The 20296-nt window shown below is 35.5% G+C and overlaps 1 protein-coding gene across 1 annotated transcript in view; it reads left to right on the top strand.

The window, feature by feature from the left end:
- Positions 1 to 20296, top strand: part of UNC13C (unc-13 homolog C) — a 656973-nt gene that overhangs the window by 282431 nt on the left and 354246 nt on the right. Inside the window, exons 10-12 of the mRNA XM_006149494.1 lie at positions 4502 to 4671; positions 17224 to 17339; positions 19206 to 19369. Of these exons, the coding sequence (XP_006149556.1) occupies positions 4502 to 4671; positions 17224 to 17339; positions 19206 to 19369 (450 nt within the window). The remainder of the gene's footprint in view (positions 1 to 4501; positions 4672 to 17223; positions 17340 to 19205; positions 19370 to 20296) is intronic.

The raw sequence follows: 20296 nt of genomic DNA, 5'->3' as shown, positions 1-20296 counted from the left end.
AAAGAGAGAGAGAGCATCCCTGATGGGGCATGGTCATGCCACAATTCTTTTTAGTTTTTCCATCCCATCAGGATCTTGGGTACTCATGTTCCGAGGGGCCAGGATCCCAACCAGGGTTGGCTCTGTGTCTCTGACTTTCTGTGCACGGCATTTAACCATTGAATGACAGAGAACAACTCTCATCTACTTTTTTGAGAGCACAATTTTATCCTTCATTCTCTGATTTCTTGTCCTAACTGGTCTTTCTTTTCCCTGCAAATTGGACAGACACTAAGTTAGTTCATTGAGCTAATTTTTACTTTTATTATTTTAATATTAATAATTATTTTATTTTATATTATCAAATTATACTTTTATATTCCCATTATTATTTATGTTAATTTTCTTGTTACAGTTTTAATATTTAAGACTATATTAATAATGATCAAAACTGCTGTTAGCATAAATTTATTTGAAAGCATTAATATCTGTGGAGACAGTATTAGATATAAAAATAGAATACAAGACTTTGAGGTATATATGATCTAACTGTGGGGGCTAGGAAGTGATGCAGGTAAAATAGCTATATTTTATGAGGCCCTATGTTGCATTTTGGTTCTCTGTTTTATTTTATTTTGTTTATTATTATTTTTAAAATTTTGCTATAGGGCACATATGCTCACCAAAAATATAGATAGAGAGAGAGAGAGAGAGAGAACAAGAAAGAAAGTGAGAGAGCAAGCTACCAGGTCTGAGACTCAAACTGCAGTCACTCAGGTGTAGAGTCCAGTGCCTTAACCACCATGCCACCTGCTGGCCCAATTCTCAGATCTATTAAAGCACAAGGACTTCCTTTAGTCAACCCGTTAATGTCAATGCATGAACACCTCTTCTCCTTTCTTTTTGGAAAGTTGTGCTAATAATATAATTACTTTCTTGCCTTTTTTTTTTTATCTTCTATGTCATTGATGAACAGAATGTATTTGCAATGTCCAAATATGACAAAGAAAACCTTGAGAGAACATAAATAGAAATAAAGGGACTATTTCTTTGGTACTAACTTCCACATTTAAATTGGCCATGTCAAATGCAGGAGGGAAAAGTGTCTGCATTGTCAGTCGCTGAGTTTTAAAACTAGAGTTCGTCTCTGCTATAATACAACTCACAGAGAGCAGGGTTAGAGTTCTTGATTGAAGAATAAGGGAGATACCAATATTGCAATGAAGTAGGTTGCATAATTCATAATAAATCACTAAGAGGAAATGTGAAAGTTGAGTGTCTTAGAGTATTTCCATTTGGCAGGTCAGAGTTTAAGGAATTAAGCTGTAACTAGAGAATTTAATTACTGTTTGAAAGGCTGCTGCAACTGCTCTGCCTCAGGATGATGCTTGCAGGAAGCTTCTGTCTGATGACTTTCTGAATCAAGCCCTGCCTTCTCTCCTGAGTAGAAATGTCATAATTTATGATTACTACAGGATGCTTAAAAATACAAATTTTTTATTGTAACAGAAAAAATATAAAGAATGAAAGCTTTCACTAATTTTTCACCTATATTTTAACATAGACCCTTTCAGTTTATTTCAGTACACATATACTTAAATATATGTTTATTCATATATATTTAATATTTGTCTTCAATGTGTCTTTTAACAAAACCTGATATAATACTATTTAAAATATTACAGATTCTTGTTTGATAAAATTTGTAGCTAGAAATTTTTTAAAGGTGACATCACTTATTAGTGATGTTTTCTGATATAGTTACAGAGTGAGATATATTTTAGTTAGTTTATTAGCTCTAACTTGATCTTAAATGCATTTTTTTTTGAGAGATTTTTTGCTATAGAGCACAGAGAGAGATAGAGAGATAGAAAGCAAGAAATCACCCCCCAGGGGGGATGGCCACACCGCAATCCCTTCTCCTCCATTCTCCTCTCGGGATCTTAGGCATGCATACATATGCACCTAGTGTGAGTTTTAGCCACTGGGTCCATGACTTGAATCACAGTCAACTACATGGGAGTTCAGCGACATAGCCATTAAGCTCCCTTAAATGTGGTTTTTATGTTTGGATAATTACTAATATACTACTTTGTGAGATGCCACCTCAGAGGGTAAGTACTTGAGCAGGAGCTTATTTTTCCAATTGAATTTAGTCAGTCATGCTTTATTGACTTTCTCAAATCCATGGGCATCCCTCAAATCCATGAGTATCTCTCGAGGTAGAGAATTCATCTCAAAATAAGTTCAACTCGGATAACTTGGGTAAGGAAAATCTTTTTTTTTTTTTTTTCCCTTTGCTTTAATCATAGGAGAAATGTTTTGGGGCCATATCTAGAAAATTCTACATTTAAAAATACTGCAGTGAGACCATTTGCAAAGTTGTAGTAAATACATACAATAACATTAGTCCTGTGGAAGGTTTCCAAAAAATTGGCCAAGTAGTGATTGGCCCAACAAAGCTATAGCACCTGTGAATTAAAAGCAAAAATAAAAACAAAAATAAATATAGACATGCACACAATGAGCCTGAGTCCAGAAAGGGCAAACATTTTCTTTTAATTTGGGATGGAAAAAAATACTTTATTCCCATGGAACCAAAACCAGTCTTCACTTTAACAATGAAAACATATAAAATTAGCAATATGAATCACGACCCATTCACTTAGCACATGCTGAAATGCTGTGCTTCTCAGACTGGGTCCTTATGTGAAGCTTAGATTTGATTCCTCATCCAATGTAAAGGCCAAATATGGTGGTCAGTGCCTAAAAGTCCCAGCTGGGAGGCTGAGGCAAGAAGATCAGGATACTAAGACCCAGATAAAAAATATTTTTTAAATTTGAAAATATACATTTGAAATATAAATTTTTTCTTCCTTAAGAAGAAAAATTATTTTCATTAAAGGAAAGTTGCAAAATGAGCCACTTGGCCCTAATACTTATTTTATTTATTAAGAATTTGTGTGGTGGGCCAGCCTCCTAGCCTAGTGATTAAGGGACTGGGATCCCACATGGCCAAACACAGTTTGAATGATGGTTCGGTGATTAGAGAAAACGTCCATGACACATATGCATGCATGACCCAAATCTCAAATGGATGGAGACATGCAGGAGAAGGGATTATGATGTGAACACATCCTATCAAGGGAAGCTTTTTCCCTCTCCCACTAGCCATGTCTTTCTCTGGTGAGTGCATGCACTCTTTGGCAATTAAGAAAAAATAAAAATAAAAGTGTTCTCTGTTGATTAAAAGAGTCAAATTCACAAACTGGTAAACAAAATCAGGAGTCCGTGTTAGCTAATTAGTCAGATTGAAAGCAGTTTGATAGAATAAGATTTAATGGCATTATGCTTCATCTCTCTATTTTACTTGATAGATGATTTTCTCTTCTATGTAGAGATATTTCTCGCCGTCAAATTCTGTTTACTACAAGATCCTACCATTTCCCATCCAAAATGAAAACCTTTATATTTTCACAAGAGTCATGAAACAGATTTGAAGTAGTTCAAGAATGCCACAGTATATATAAGAAATAATAATAATTCATAAATGTATTTTAAATCACTTTGTATATAACCAAGCAAAATTAATTTACAAGATTTTCTATTCTTTTTCCACTTGATCCAATTGGAATTTCATTCGATTGCACATTAAGTCACAAAAAAGATTAATTTATTTCATTCCAGAAGAATTCTATGAGTAAGCAGGTGGTGTAGTAGTTAAGGCGCTCGACTCTGACATGGCTGACAATGGTTTAAGTCCCAGACCTGATGGCTTGAAAATCACACCATGTACACCAGCATGCATACCTCCCCCACCACCAGTAAATCCTGAGATGAGACCAAAGAAGGAATTGTGTCATGGCCATCCTTCCTGGGGGATGATTTCTCTTTTTCCCTCTCTCTGTCTTAGTATGGGGCAAAAACCTTAAACAAGAAAGAATAGAAACTTTTTAAGAAAAATATGTTCTAACTTTAAGAACTTATGGAATAATGACATTATAATGACTTATATGGATCAAATACAATGTGTCTGGCAAGTGCTCACTCCTATAAGCTATTTACTTATTTCTCATAAACACCTTATAAGTAGGTATTATTACCCTCATTTTATAGAAATAGAAGTTGAGACCTATGGAAGTTATCAAGTATTTAGTAGCTCTCAATCTTATCAGATTCAATGAGTCATTTTTATGAAATAATTTATAATGAGCTCTTTTATACTAAAATGCATATATATATATAAAATAGATTATTTTATCTAGTTTAGTTAAAGGAAATAAGATAAAATGGGATAGAATGGGATAGAACTTCCCCTTATCAACATTATTTAACTAATTAATTTTTCAATATGCCTGCTTTGGGTATCTGTAACATTCAATAGGTGGAACAGGTTAGTAGCAAATCTTATTTATAATGTAATATGCTAGGCCTTTCTGAACTAGCTAAATTTAAATGTAAGTTGCTAACATTAAATGCCATTTAAAGCAATGGTTCTTAACTTACTTATATTTATTTTCAGTGAGTGCCATAACTCTACAGATCGAATCAAAGTCAGAGTATGGGATGAAGATGACGACATTAAGTCCAGAGTCAAACAACATTTCAAAAAGGAATCCGATGATTTCCTGGGACAGACAATTGTGGAAGTGAGGACCCTGAGTGGAGAAATGGATGTCTGGTACAACCTAGGTGATAATCTTTATATCTACTTAAAAAGAAGTTAAATAAAATTCCAGAATACCTGTGGCATGTGTTATATTTCTATATAGGCACAGATAACCAGTACCTTTCTAGAGCATGTGTTGGGCTTCAGATGAGTTAATTTCATCATTGAAAACCTTTTGAATAAAGTTGAGTTGTAAAGAAAAGCTCATTCAAAGAATCAACTGTATGTCTTTTGGAAAAAATATCATCCCATTCTTCATTTTTAATTTATAAAATATGGCTTCAAAATCTTTGCCAAATATATGGGAAACAAATAATTAACTTATGACTTATTTTGTCTGGTTTATTTCTTTCTAGTCTATTTTTTTGAATAAAGGAAAAATGATATTTAGATGTCCTCCAAATGAGGAGGGACATTTGAGATGTCCCTCAAATGATGATATAAAAGTAGGCTTTAGTTGCCAAAGCCAAGTGTATGTGTGGATTTATGCTGACTCTGATGATGAAGTTATGGAGAATATATTTAATTAACATGATTTTTAAATGAAAATTTACTTTGGAACCAGGAATTTAGTTTAACTTTTTATAGAATTGAATGATAACCTAGTTTATTAACAGTAAAAGTATATGGGTCACCTGAGTTTCATGATCCAGAAATTTCTTAATCAGATCTTCTGAAAAGTCATTCTCAATGATTGTCTTAATTTTTTAAAAATTACATTTCATTGTGTATCTCTACAGCTTACAATATGGTTTTTCAAAGCATAAATGCATTGTATCTCAATTAAGTCAAAGATACTGCCATACACATCATCCTCAACAAATAACTTTCCATTCTTATGTCTGTTAAAATGTTTCTTGAGCCCCCCTTCCCCACCTCCCACTTTTCACTCCATTCTTTCTAGTCTCAGTTATCTATACTTACTGTCTCTGCTATTATATCTACTAATCCATCAGTTTCTGCCATAAAGTGCAGACATTTGACATATATTGGACAGGGACATACAATGTCTGTCTTTCATAAGCTGACCTACTTAGCTCAGCATTAAACCGTCTGTATTCATCCACTTTGTAGTACCAAATGACAGGGTCTCATTTTTTTTTTTTATTGCTGAGTAGTATTTCATAGTATGTATTTGCCACGTTTTTCAATCAAATCATCCATTCTTGGGCTTTTAGGTTGATTCCATGTCTTAGCAACTGTGAATAATGCTGCAATAAATATGGATGTACAAGTATCCTTCTGACTGTTTTCCTAGCCTTTGGGTAAATATTCAGGAGTGGGATTACTGAGTCTTACAGTAGTTCTATTTGTAGATTTTTGAGAAAACTCCATATTGTTTTCCAGCGTGGTTGTACTAATTCACATTATCACCAATAGTGTAAGAGGGTTCCCCTTTCACCACAACCTTGCCAGCACTTGTCATTCTTTATTATTATTATTTTTTTAATTATAGCCATTCTAACTGGGGTTGAGTGGTACCTAGTTGTGGTTTTGATTGGCATTTGCCTTATGATAAGTAATGTTGAGCATATTTTCATATACTTTTGGCCATTCATATGTCTTCCTTAAAGAGTTGTCTGTTCCGCTTGTTTGCCCATTTTTAAATTGGATTGTCTGGGGATTTTTGTGGATAAGCTGCTTGAGTTTCCTATATATTCTAGATATCAGTCCCTTATCTGAAGCATAGTTTGCAAATTTTCTCTTATGTTATGAGGATTGTCTCTTCACTCTAATTATTGTTTCTTTTACTGTGCAAAAGATTTTTAGCCTAATGTAGTCCCATTTGTCTATTTTCAGGATTATTGCCTGTGCTTTAGAGACCTTATTTAAGAAATGCTTGGCCACTCCAATGTCCTCAAGATTTTCTTCTGGGTTTTCCACCAGTAGTTTTACAGTTTGCAGCTATAAATTTAGATCTTTGATCCATTTTGAATTGATTTTTGTTGGTGAGAAATAGGGGTCTAGTTTCATTTTTCTGTAGTTGGCTATCCAATTCTTCCTGCACCATTTGCTGAATAGATTTTCTTTTTCCCTCTTGATTTTTTTGTGTCCTTTGTCAAAGATCAGTTGGCTATCTGTTTGGGGGATTATTTCTGGGTTCTCTGTTCTGTTCGTTAGTCTGCATGCCTGTTTTTGTGCCAGTGCCGTGCTATTTTGATTATCACAACTTGGATATTGGCCTGTAGTTTTCTTTTTCATTATTTATTTGTCTGCTTTTGGGGTCAAGATGATGTAGGCTTCAAAGCATGAGTTTGGAAGACTTCCTTCCTTTTGGATATTTAGGAATAGTTTGAGGAGAACTGGAGTTAGTTCTTTAAAGATTTTGCAGAATTCAGAATGGAAGCCATCAAGACCTGGACTTGTTGTTGTTGTTGTTGGAAGCCTATTTAACACTGATTATCACAACTTGTAATATATTTGGAGGTCAAGTAAAGAATTGCCTCTCACCTTACTCTTTTTGCTCAATATTGCCTTCATGAAACAAGGCCTTTTATAATTTCAGACAAATTCTAGGATTTTTTTTTCTATTTCTGAGGAGAATGACACTAGTAATTTGATCAGAAATACATTGAATTTGTAAATTAATTTGTGTATAATTGACATTTTGATTATATTAATTCATCAATCCAAGAACATGGAATGTCTTTCCATTTTTGTGCATCACTTTCAATTTCTTTATTCAATTTTTCATAGTTTTTCCTGCAAAGGTCTTTCACCTTTATGGTTAGGTGGGTATCTTTTTTTGTGTATGTGGCTTTTGTAAATGGGATTACTTTCTTCAGTGCTACCTCAATCTAATGATTGTTGCTATATAAAAATACTAGATTTTTATATATTGATTTTGTATCCTGCCACTTTACTAAATTTATTTATAATGTCTATGAGTATTTTTGTGGAATCCTTTGGATTTTTCTATATAAATTATCCTGTCATCTGCAAATAGGGATAATTTTACTTATTCTTTTTCTATTTGAATGCCTTTCATTTTACTCTCTTATCTGATTGCATTTGCTCGGACTTCCAGTACTATATCAAAAAAGAGGGAGGAAAGTGGGCAGCCTGTCTTATTCCTGTTTTTAGTGGAAAAGCTTTCATCTTTTCTCCATTCAGTATGATTTTAGCTATGGGTTATTGTATATGGATTTTATTCTGTTGAGAAAAAAATGTTTCTTCTATACTGATTTTGCTGGGACTCTTAATCATAAAGGAATGTTGTATTTTATCAAATACTTTTTCTTCATTGATTGATATGATCATATGGTTTTTCTTTCCTTGTGTAAGTGTGATATATTAAATTAGTTTTTTTGCATATGATGAGCCACCCTTGTATCTCTAGGTTAATACCTACCTGGTCCTGGTATATAATCTTTTCTTTTAGATTTTTTTTTTTACTATAAGGCATGTGTACTTGCCAGAAAGAGACAGAAAGAGACAGAGAGGGAGAGTGAAAGTGAGAAATGGTTCCCCAGGAAGATAGCCATGCTGCAATCCCGTCTCCATTATTCTCTTTGGATTTTGGGCCCACATGAACATGTACCTGGCATATTTTTCAGGCTCCTGGTTCTGGGACTTGAACTATGGAGTCAACCATGTAGGATTAAACACCATAACCACCATGCCACTTGCTGGCCCAAATTTTTTTAAGATATGATTAGATATGATTTGCTAGTGTCTTGCTGAGGAATTTCAAATCTACATTAATCAGGGACAGGGGTCTGTAGTTTTCTTTTTGCATTATTTTCTTGTCTGCATTTGGGATAAAGATGAGCTAGGTTTCAAAGAATGTGTTTTGAAGAAATCCTTCCCTTTGGGGACTAGCAGTTGGCATAATGGTTATGTCATTGATCTCCCACATAGTCGGCCGCAGTTCAAATCCCAGACCTGGTGGCTTAAACTCACACCGGCACATGTGGATGCATCCCCAAGATCCCAGGAGGAGACTGGAGGAGAGGGATTGCGGTGTGGCCATTCCCCCGGGAGGTGATTTCTTGCTTTCTGTCTCTCTGTCTCTCTCTGTCTTTCTGGCGAGTGCATGCACCCTATAGCAAAAACCTCTTCAGAGAAAGAAAGAAATGCTTCTTTTGGATCTTTAGAAATAGATTGAGGAGAATTGGGGTTAGTTCTTTTTTTTTTTAATTTATTCATTCTCTACATTAATTCACTATACACCATCACAACACACAAATGAATTTTCCATCCAAAATACACTGTGCATTGGCTCAATCAAGCACATCAACATACATGTTCTCAGCAAATAATTTTCCAATTCTTATGTCCTGCATACCTTGCCTTTTGTTTTGCCTTCCTTGATTCCCCATCCCCCACCCTCTGGCATGTCCCATCCTCCTAATTGGGGTTAGTTATTTAAACATTTTGTAGAATTCAGAAGGGAAACCCTCAGGACCTGGAGTCTTTTCTTGGTTGTTGTTGGGAGGCTATTTATCTCTGATTCAATCTCATTACTTGTTGTTGATCTGTTCACACTTTCTATTTCTTCCTGATTTAATTTAGATAATTTATATGTGTCCACAAATTTTTTTGTCTTAACTAGGTTTTTTTGTTTGTTGGCATATAGTCACTCATAGTATTCTCTTATAATCTTTTGTACTCCTGACATATCTGTTGTAATATTGACTATTTCATTGCTGATTGTGTTTATTTGTTTCCTTTTTCTGTTCTTCTTGATTAGTCTAGTTTATGGTGTGTCAATTTTGTTTATCCTTTCAAAGAACCAGTTTTTGGTTTTGTTTGTTTTCTGTGTAGTTCTTTCATTCTCTGTTTTATGTATTTATGTTTGGATACTTATTATTCTTTTGGTATTTGTTTGTTTGTTTTTGTTGTTTTTCCAGTTCCTTGAGATGTATTAGGTTGTTTATTTGAAACTTTTCTTTCTTTTTTTTTAATTATAAGCACTACTTCTTTTGAACTCCCTCTAATGACTGCTTTTTCTGTGCCACATAGGTTATGGAGACTTATGTGTGCTATTGTTAGTTTTGATACTTTTTTTCTAAACTTTCAGTCTACTTTCTTTATATTTGTGGAGCCGTTCAGGTACAGGTTGTTTGGTTTCCATGTATGTGTGCATTTTCACAGGTTCTTTCTGTAGTTGATTTTAAGTTAATTCCATTGCGATCAAAAAAGATGCTCAATAAATTTTTTATATTTTTCAGTTTGTAAAGACTTGTTTTGTGCTCTGTCATGTGATCAGCCTTCAAAAATGTTCCATGTGGGGATGAGAAAAATGTGTATTTTGTGGACGTTAGGTGAAATGTTCTATAGGTTTCTGTCAAGTCCATTTGGTTTATGGTCTCATTTAGTTTTCATGTATCTGTGTATTTTTTGTCTAGATGATCTGTCCAGAAGTGAAAGGGGGTGTAAATATAAGTGCTACATCTTCTTGGTGAGGTAGTCGTTTTAGTACTATATAGTGTCCTTTGTCTCTTCTTACAGTTTTGTCTTGAAGTCTATTTTGTCTACTATCAGTATCATGACTCCAGCCTTCTTTGGGATTCCATTTGCATGAAATGTATTTTTCTGGCCCTTCATTCTCAGTCTATGAGTCTCTATCAGTGAAGTATGTTTCTTATAATCAGCATATAGAGGGCTCCTGTTTTTGTTTTGTTTTGTTTTTTAATCCACTTATTCAGTCTTTGTCTTTTAAGCGGAGAATTTAATCTGTTAACATTCAATGTTATTATCGATATGTGTGGACTTATCTCTGCCATTTTGTTAGTCATTTTCTTGGTTGTTTTCTCTTATTTCTATTTGTTGCTCTTTTCTTTTCCGAATATAGTATTCCCTTCAATTTTATTTTATGCCAAAGGGTGTATGCACTCATGAAGAGAGACAGAGAGAGGGAAAGTGAGAAATGACCTCCCACTCCAGGGGTAATGACTATGCTGCAATACCTTGTTATCCATTCTCCTCTCCATATTTTGGGTATGCACACATGTGCACCCAGCAGGATTTTTGAGCTATAGGGTCTGGGACTCAAAGTATGGTTGGACATATGGGAGTCTAGCACCTTAACCATCATGCTACTGATGGCCTCAAACCCTCTCGAACTTTTTTTTTTTTTTTTTTTTTGAGAGGTTTTTGCTATAGGGCGCATGCGCTCGCCAAACAGACAGAGAGAGACAGAGAGACAGAAAGCGAGAAATCACCCCCAAGGGGGGATGGCCATGCCGCAATCCCTTCTCCTCCATTCTCCTCTCGGGTTCTTGGGCATGCACACACACGTGCCCGGCGTGAGTTTTAAGCCACCGGGTCCAGGACGCGAACCGCAGTCAACTACGTGGGAGTCCAGCGACGTAGCCATTACACTAACTGCTGGTTCCCTGCCCTCTTGAACTTTTTGAAAAGCTAGTCTAGTATTGACAAATTCTTTCATGTTTTGTTTATCTGAGAAAAATTTTATTTCTTCTTCCCATTTGAAGGATAATCTTGCAGGATAGAATATTTGATTGAATTTTTGTTCTTTTGTATTTTAAAATACATCTTACTATTTCCTTGCCTACATAGTTTCAGTTGAGAGGTCTAATGTTAGCTGAATAGGATAACTTTTGTAAGTAACTTTATGCTTCGCTTCTAAATTTTTAGAATATTATTTTGTCTTTGATTTTTTCCAATCTAGCTATGATGTGCTGTTGAGAGAATCTTCTTAGGTTGACTTTATTTGTGTTCTTTGTGTTTTCTGGATTTGGATGTCTGTATATTTCTCTAGCTTTGATAGGATTTCAGATAATATTTTATGGAAGAGAATTTCTGTGGCTTTACCAACTTCTTTGCCTTGTGGGATACCCATTATGTGGATATTTAGGCATTTAATGGTGTCTGATATTTTCTGGATTAGTCTCTTTTTTAAAATTCATTTTGGTAGTTTGGTCTATATCAGAGGCTTTGGCTTCAAGGTCAGAGATTCCTTCTTCTTCATGATCTAATCTGCAATTAATGTTTTTGAGGAAGATTTTTATTTCTCGTAATATACGATTCATCTCCAGAAGTTCTGTTTTATTCTTTATTAGGGTGTTATCTTTTTATGGAATTCCTGCTTCATATCATGAGTGATTTTCTCATCTCCTGGAATTATCTTTTTTCTCTTGCATCTCATTGACTTTTGTCACAATTAATGTTCAAAATTCTTTCTTACCGTCACTCAAAATGTTTATTGAATACCAAGTACAGAACCCTATGCAAAGAATTATGGAAAAGTTAATAAATTAGGGGAAAAAATCCTGTGCTCTGAGGATTTATGATTTGGTGAAAAGATAAAAGTAATTATTATTATTATTATTTTTTTTTTTGGATAGATTTTTGCTATAGGGCGCGTGCACTCACCAGAAAGACAGAGAAAAACAGAGTGATAGAAAGTGATAAATCACCCCCGGGGGAATGGCCATGCCGCAATCCCTTCTCTTTCATTCTCCTCTCTGGATCTTGGGCATGCATGAACACATGCCCGGAGTGAGTTTAAGCCACCAGGTCTGGAACTCGAACCACAGTCACCTATATGGGAGTTTAACGACATGGCCATTTTGCTAACTGTTGGTCCCTAAAAGTAATATTTTTAAAATAATGAGTATGTCTGTTTTTCAGGGTATTTTTTTAATTCTAAGTCTTTATTATCTAATTTGATCTTTTTTCTTTTTCCAATTAAAATAAATTTTTTATACATTCAGTCACTTTATCATTACAACATGCAAGATGAATTTTCCCAGCATGAATACACCATATATTATCTTTGACTTAACTAATATTCTAAATTCCTTATCTTAAATTTCTGTGAATTCTTTTGTGCTGTCTATTGTTTGCTGAGGAGTTGTGTTCCTTGGAGGAGAGATATTCCCTTATTTTTTCATATTTCTTATGTCCCTGTACTGGTTTTTAGCCATATAATGAAATACTCCGTTCTTCTATTTTTTGGAGTAGATTCTATAGTGTTGGGAGTTGGAGAGAAGTAAAGACTTGGTTCCCAGGTGTGTTCCTTGTAGAGAGCCATGTCTTTCAGATTAGAGTAGGGTTTTTGAAGCTGACTTCAGGTGATTGGCTCCTCTCCCACCCTCTGAGGTCCACATGTGCCTGAGGCTGATATGGAGAGAGAATTTAAGGAATAAGCATAAACTGTGTGCCATGTACTGTGTGGCTTGTGGACTGGGGCACTGCAGTTTCTAAAGGCACACCTGGAGGATTTTCCTCAACTAGCAGGAATATTAGAGCTGCCATCTGTATTACAACCCTGTCCCTCATTTACCAATCACTCCTGCATTGTAGGTGGAACTCAAGAGGCAAATGGCAGGGCACGTGGGTGGGAGACTGCAGATTCTTCAGGCATATCTGTGGGATACAGAGGCATCAACTAGAAAATCAGAGCTCCCACCCAGTTTTCAGGTTTCTCACTCTCTGCTTTTGTCAAATTTTTGAGAGGAGACTGGTTATGAATCAAAGAAGAGAGAACTTGATCCAATACCAGGTCACAGTGCACAAGCACTGAAAATACCAATATATTTTAGCAAATTAAAGAGCACTTTTGGCTTTTATAAAACCTACATAGTTTAAGTGAAGTAATAGTTGACAATGTAAAGTTAAAAGGTAACAGAATTAATGAAACTCTGTCATTTTTAAAGAGAAACATTTAACATATAGAGACACAAATAATTCAAGTTAGACTAAGAACTCATTACAAAAAATATTTTAAGAAATATATCTTTTAAAAGTTAGTACTTCTACTTTACTGGAGGGGAATTTTTACCTCCGTTGTAATGATCACCCATCCATGTCTTATTTGTTATTTTAATTTATGATGTTCATGTAACCATTGTACATCTTCAGGTGGTACAGCTTTTTGTTTTGTGTATTTTTTCTTTTTTTGAGAGATTTTTGCTATAGGGCACATTCACTTGCTGGAGAGACAGAGAGAAAGAAAGCAAGAAATCACCGCCACCCCCTCCCCATTGGGTGGATGGCATTGCCACAATCCCTTCTCCTCCTTTATCCTCTTGGGATTTTGGGTATATACACACACACACACACTCACACACACACACACTCACACACACACACACTCACACACACACACACTCACACACACACACACTCACACACACACACACGTGCCTGGCATGAGTTACAAGCCACCAGTTCTGCGACTCCTACCATGATCAACCATGTGAGAAGCAAGCACCTTAACCACTACGCCACCACTGGTCCCAAGAAAGCAAGCTGGCAGGTCTGGGATTTGAACCACAGTATGTTTATTAAAGCATATATACAGAGTGTAATAATTAAGTCAGGTTTGTAAACATATTCACCATTTTCAACATTCAGCATTAGATTATGTTGTGCATATTCAAGATTTGTTCTACTATTTTCCTGTTTTTTTTTTTTTTTTCTTTTTGAAACTATTGAATTGTTAGCAGCATTTTTTATTGTGGTACACTCTTCCACATCCTATATCACTTGTTTACATGCATTCTTGTATCTATTAACCATTTTCTCCCAAATCTGTCTAACCTCATGCAGCTTTTAATATCTACCATTACTCAGTCTACTCCTATGCTATTGGATCCTTTAGTTTCTGCTACTGAGTAGACATTAGTTATTAAATGGAGACATGGCATTTTTCTTTCATAGCATCACTTATTTCACTTAGCAGAATATCCTTTAGGTTCATCCATTTTGTCTTAAGTGATAGAAATTAACTGGTCTTTATGGCCGAATAATATTCCATTATGCATAGATGCCACATCTTCTTTAAGTATTAAATAACTTTATATATGAAAACAGAATTGTTAAGTAAAGATAATCTTCAGGTCATTAACTGTGTAATAGTCATGATTTTTTTCTTTTTTTTCAGAGAGGTTTTTGCTATAGGGCACATGTACTCGCTGTAGAGACAGACAGAAAGCAAGAAATCACCCCCCAGGGGCGATAACCATGCCACAATCCCTTCTCCTCTATTCTCTCAGGATTTTAGGCATGCACACGCATGCATCTGGCATGAGTTTTAAGCCACTGGGTCCAGGACTTCAAACACTCCCACTATGTGGGAGTCCAGCAATGTAACCATTATGCCATCCACTGGTCCCCCCTTTTATTTTTTTTTTTTTAGGAGAGATTTTTGCTATAGGGCATGTGCACTCACTGGAGAGACAGAGAGAGGCAGAAAGAAAATAATCCCCCCCCGGGGGGATGACCATGCTGCAATTCATTCTCCATTCTCTTCTCAGGTTCTTGGGCACACGTAAACATGCACCTGACATAAGTTTTAAGCTGCCAGGTCCAGAATTTGAACTGTGGTTGACTATGTAGGAGTCCAGTGACATAACCATTATAGGATCTGCTGATCCCTACAAATTATGTTTTAGTTAAAGAGGTTTACCTACTTATAGACTACATAAGTTAATGAGTTAACATGCAACTTTTGCAATTAACATGTTTTTAAGTTTAAGGTAGTAAAGTTATCATTCAGAACAGAAATTATTCAAATATGTTCTTTTGACAAAACCTGTATGCGTATATTCAATTTGTTGAGGTGTTTGAATGTGCCTCAGTAAAATCAGCTACCCATCTCTCATGCTGAAACTGCCCTTCAGCCAAAGACAGGAAAATGGGATGCAACATAATATTGTCAGCATTTGTTGATTCATCCTCAGTTAGTGTTTTTGTACCGTCATGGCTATTTTAACCGTCAAGGAAAAGAGGAGGCCAGCTCTGTGGCCTAGTGGTTAAGAGTACCAGATCCTACATGGCCAACTGCAGTTCAGATCCTGGCCCCACGGCTTGAATAATATGCCAGGTAAATGTGTGTATGCATTCCCCAAATCCCCACACAATGGAGAAATGGAGGCAAAAGGATTGAGGCATAGCCACTTCCCATTGGCGGTGACTTTTCCCTCTCTCTCTTTCTCTTTCTTTCTGTTTCTCGGGTTAACATACATGCCCTCTGGCAATTAGAGAAAGGGAGAGTGAGAGAGGAAAAAAGATATGTAAAGCTTTTTTATCTTAGTGCAAAATCCCTCAATAGGTTCAGTATTCACAACCCTCATATTTTCATTCTTTGTGCAATTTTCTCCCTTTCTCATCACTTAAAATTTATTCCACCACACAAAGACTTGGCCAAAAGCCCTGAGTGTCCAAGCAGAGCCTGCTTCCTACTGAGTTGCTGGAATGATGATAGTAAAATCAAAGAATGAGTAAAGCTCTCCTGCAGCTCTGAAAAGAGGTATGTGACAAAAAGATCCCAGGATCCTCATTTTTCTGGGCTCTAGCAGAGCTTTAATATTTGTGGAGAGTCAACCATCTCTCAGCCATTACCAGTATCTCATGAAACTACTGAAACTCCTAAGTGAAGGATTGTTCGAACACAATGACTATGAAATAGTAAGAATGAGAAGTCAGCAGGCATTTCACAAGAGGAAAGTCGTCTGCATGATTTAACTGTATCTCTTATTGCTAAAAACATAGTTATGCTGAGAAAGAGGCAATTGAGAAGTCTCTGGCACTGACTCCGTTATCATTTCACATTTCATTCAAATCCCACCTTTCTTTTGTGAAATGAGTCAGTTTACTGCTTTAGATTTCAAGTGTGAATGTGTATCAAATTACGTCTCCTCCTATACTCACACCAGAGCAATTTTGTGACTCTGCCCTTATAGCTCTCAGAGTTATTGATAAGTTCCTATTGGACTCATGGACATACATATTACTGAATTGACTATATATTGATTTCACTCCAATAAACAATTAATCCACACTGTGGCTTCTTGCTTAGATCAAGTGCAGTTAATCTAGCACTTATAAATAAACACAGACTATAGGCTGCAGGTGTCAATGAATTACTGACAATGCAAACTATTAAGAGGTTTTTTCTTGTTGTTGTTAACCATAACTTCTGTTTATCTTTTCAAGAATAAAATGAAAGAAACTAAGCAGTGAAAACATTTAGATCATATGCTCTCCTAGTTGAGTTTATTCTAGTGTTATCTTATTTTTAATTACCAAAAGAATATATTTAATGCATTGCATAAACTGAGCAAGCACACAGAGATTTATGTCTGAATTTCAGGGTCTTCTGATTAAATATTTGTATTTGAGATAGCTATAAAGCAATTAGACAATCACAATCACACAATAAGTAAAATTTTTTTATATTTAGGGGGATCATTATGGTTACTTAATGATCAAATCTGACCTGGAAAAGTGGTGTTTGACCACTTAAGCCTTTTTTTTTAAAGCTTAAGAGAACTTTTTTTTTTTTTTTGAGAGGTTTTTGCTATAGGGCATGTGCACTCACCAGACAGACAGAGAGACAGAGAGATAGAAAGTGAGAAATCACCCCCGGGGGCGATGGCCATGCCGCAATCCCTTCTCCTTGTTCTATTGGGATCTTGGGCACACACACACATGAGCCCGGAGTGAGTTTTTAAGCCACTGTGTCTGGGACACGAACCATGGTCGACTACATGGGAGTCCAGCGACATAGCCATTACGCTAAATGCTGATCCCATGAGAACTTTTTAAGGAAATATGATATTGTTAAAAATAACTGACCAAGTACTCTTTTGCTTCATCAGAGAAACGGACAGATAAGTCAGCTGTATCTGGAGCCATTCGACTGAAAATCAATGTGGAAATCAAAGGAGAGGAGAAGGTTGCTCCATATCACATACAATACACCTGTTTACATGAGGTAAATTAATTTTATTAATAATAAGACCCAGAAAAGAAAATGATCCTGATTATGGATAATAAAGCAAAATACTGGCTTTAAAAATTATCAAATATGGTTTGTGGAATTGTTTCAAGAGTTCTGTCTTACAGGACGTGATGTGTTAGGATGGTAGGAACCCATGTATTATCACTGAAGAGCTTGTCCTCAAAGTGAGTTTAAAACAAGCCCATGGTGCAGGGATTAATAGGCAATAAGATGATAACATATAAGGAGAAGAAATTAAGTGACCATTCCTCCAAAGAGAAAGAATGTTACATATATTCATTGAAGAAATGTATTATAACAAATGTCTTAGAAGCATTCAAGATTAGTACTATGGTATTGCAGGACAGGATCTAAATCATAATCGCTTTTACCAACTGCATTAGGGTTCAGATTTTATTGAAAATTTCATTAACATTATTCACAACTAGAAATAGAAAAATTCAGATATTGTATCAATGGCTTTTAGGAGTGAATGAGATGAGCAGTCATTTTTTTCTTACTTTTTCTGAGTACAAAAAAGGGCTTCCTTCATATTGAAACCCTTCATTTTCACTACTCTTTCTATAAGAATATTTGGGTATGGATCAGAGGATCAGAATGTGGTTACTCACCCAGGAATAGAAGGGGCTACAGGCACCCTAAAAGTAGGTTCTGGTTGGCTGAGAGGGAAATAATCACTTAGTATGAAGCCAAAGGGCAAATCCACTAGTTTCCTTTCGTGCCTCAGTGTAGACACACAGAAAAATAATCCTAGACTTTCGTTGGATGCTTTGCATCAGAGAGGTTAGTTAGCAGTGTCACAGGAGACTTTTTCTGGTGCAAATGATATTTACCTCATATGTCAAAAATACAGGGTGAAGCTAAAGAATATACGTTTCTCCCTTCTTAGAGAAAGTACCTTTCAAAACAGAAGACAGCTTTACTATTTTGCATATGATTTCTCCTAAACCTATCTCTGGAGATTTATGCATGTAAATATTTGTATGTATATTATTAAAGAAGAAATGAGCCACTTAAGTACTTAACTCATTTGCATGCGACATAGTAATTAGGTGTATGTCCTAGGCTTAATTTTGTGACGGACAGTCTGGCTGGTAATATCGTTCTTTCAAGAATGGTGGCTCAGATTTGAGAACAATGAAAGAAATCACTTGAGCTGGAATGATGGGCAACTGGCCTGAAAGTGTGGGCAGAGAATATTTGGAATCAGACAGAGGAGCAGCAATCTGCTTCACCTTTCAGAATCTTTTCTGGTGGTTCAAGAACCAGAAAGAACTGAAATCTAAGAACAATCCTTTAATTTGATCCTTCAGGCTACAACCATACGGCAGTTCCTAAACTTATTAGAAGCAAAAAGAAATTGAAGGTAGTGATTCTTTTTTATCATAAAATTCTCAAAAAATGATCATTTTTTACCTCAATTCACTTCCCTGACACTTATCATTTTGTAGCCCAAACCCTTTAGTATCATTCAGTAGTAACATAGCCAAAATCTCGTCATTCATCCAGGATACTATAATTGAGAGTCCACCAACATGAATTATGTTCTATTATGTAGAAATGTTGACATGCAAAAACATTTACTCCCTTCTCAAAAAGTTTGGTATATACAAAACATTTGAGTCATTGATTCTGTTTAAACTCAGACAAAAGTGGAAGCAGATTTTGCGTAAAAGAGGTAGTGACTTAGATTCAGAACAAAGAGCTTCCTATTGCTTGTAGATGCTAATGAAACATTGGACGTGATGACAGTGAAAGTGTATTTTATTGAAAATTATAGTTAAATAGTTCTGGACTCTTCTGAGGAATCACTGAACAATTGAAAACCACTTCTTTTAGAATCTGTTCCATTACTTGACTGAAGTGAAATCTAATGGTGCAGTGAAAATCCCAGAGGTTAAAGGGGATGAAGCCTGGAAGGTTTTCTTTGATGATGCTTCCCAAGAAATAGTTGATGAATTTGCCATGCGTTATGGGATTGAATCCATTTATCAAGCTATGACGTAAGTACTATAGAACATTTGCATGGTCAGATATTTCTGTTGAAATAATAATAAAAAAGAGCATTCATCATCTTCTAATTCAAATAGAACTTGTATAAAAAAATGATTACATTTCATTATGCATTTCCCATGTGGACTATCTTCTCTCCTACAACTGCAAGGTATTAAGGACTAGATCATTTACTATTGCCATATGGCTGCCTTTGTTCTATTCTCAGTGTTTCCTTCACTTTGGGGAATTTACATATACAAATTATCCAGCCTATCCCAGACCTACTGGATTGGAAATTCTTATAGTAGAGCCTAGCCTTCCAGTCTTATATTCTACCTTGTGAGCCAATACCTTATTTGGTATCTGAGGAAATGAAAGTCCTAGTTTTCTGAAAGTTACAAAACCTGTTAGTATCAGAAACATTCCTGGTACCATTACTGTGTCTTGTACCAAATATTAGACCCTGTATTCTTCCTTCCCATATTTTATCAGTGCTTCTAATTCAGTAAGACAAAGATTTCTTAGCACTCAGAGAACCAAAATGCTATAATAAAAGTGGTCCTACAGAATTGATTTATACAGAATTGACACATAAGCCTTACTGAAGAATTTCAGCATGGATTTAGATCTGGGTCATTACTTCCTCATTGCTTGCTTTCTGAGACCTGGCCCAAGTTGATAAGTATATTGGTTCAGATACCTACCATGTATATATAATATATGAAATATTTATATGTATGTATTAAGTAGTTTTTATTTCATATTAATAATAAGATCATATTTTAATGTAAACTAAATAATTGCTGGTTCAGATCATCAATTTCATCTTAGTGATGAATATGGATTAGGCCAAAATCAGTGTTCCTCTTTGAAGTTTGCTGTCCATAGCATTTGATCACTAGTCATAATTCTAGAACAGTATAATGTAAGAAAGA

Source organism: Tupaia chinensis, unplaced genomic scaffold (genome assembly GCF_000334495.1).
Source record: "Tupaia chinensis unplaced genomic scaffold, TupChi_1.0 Scaffold000266_1, whole genome shotgun sequence".
NCBI classification, from domain to species: Eukaryota; Metazoa; Chordata; class Mammalia; order Scandentia; family Tupaiidae; genus Tupaia; species Tupaia belangeri.
Note: the sequence above shows the minus strand (reverse complement) of the source record. Positions and strands in the feature narration are given on the sequence as shown.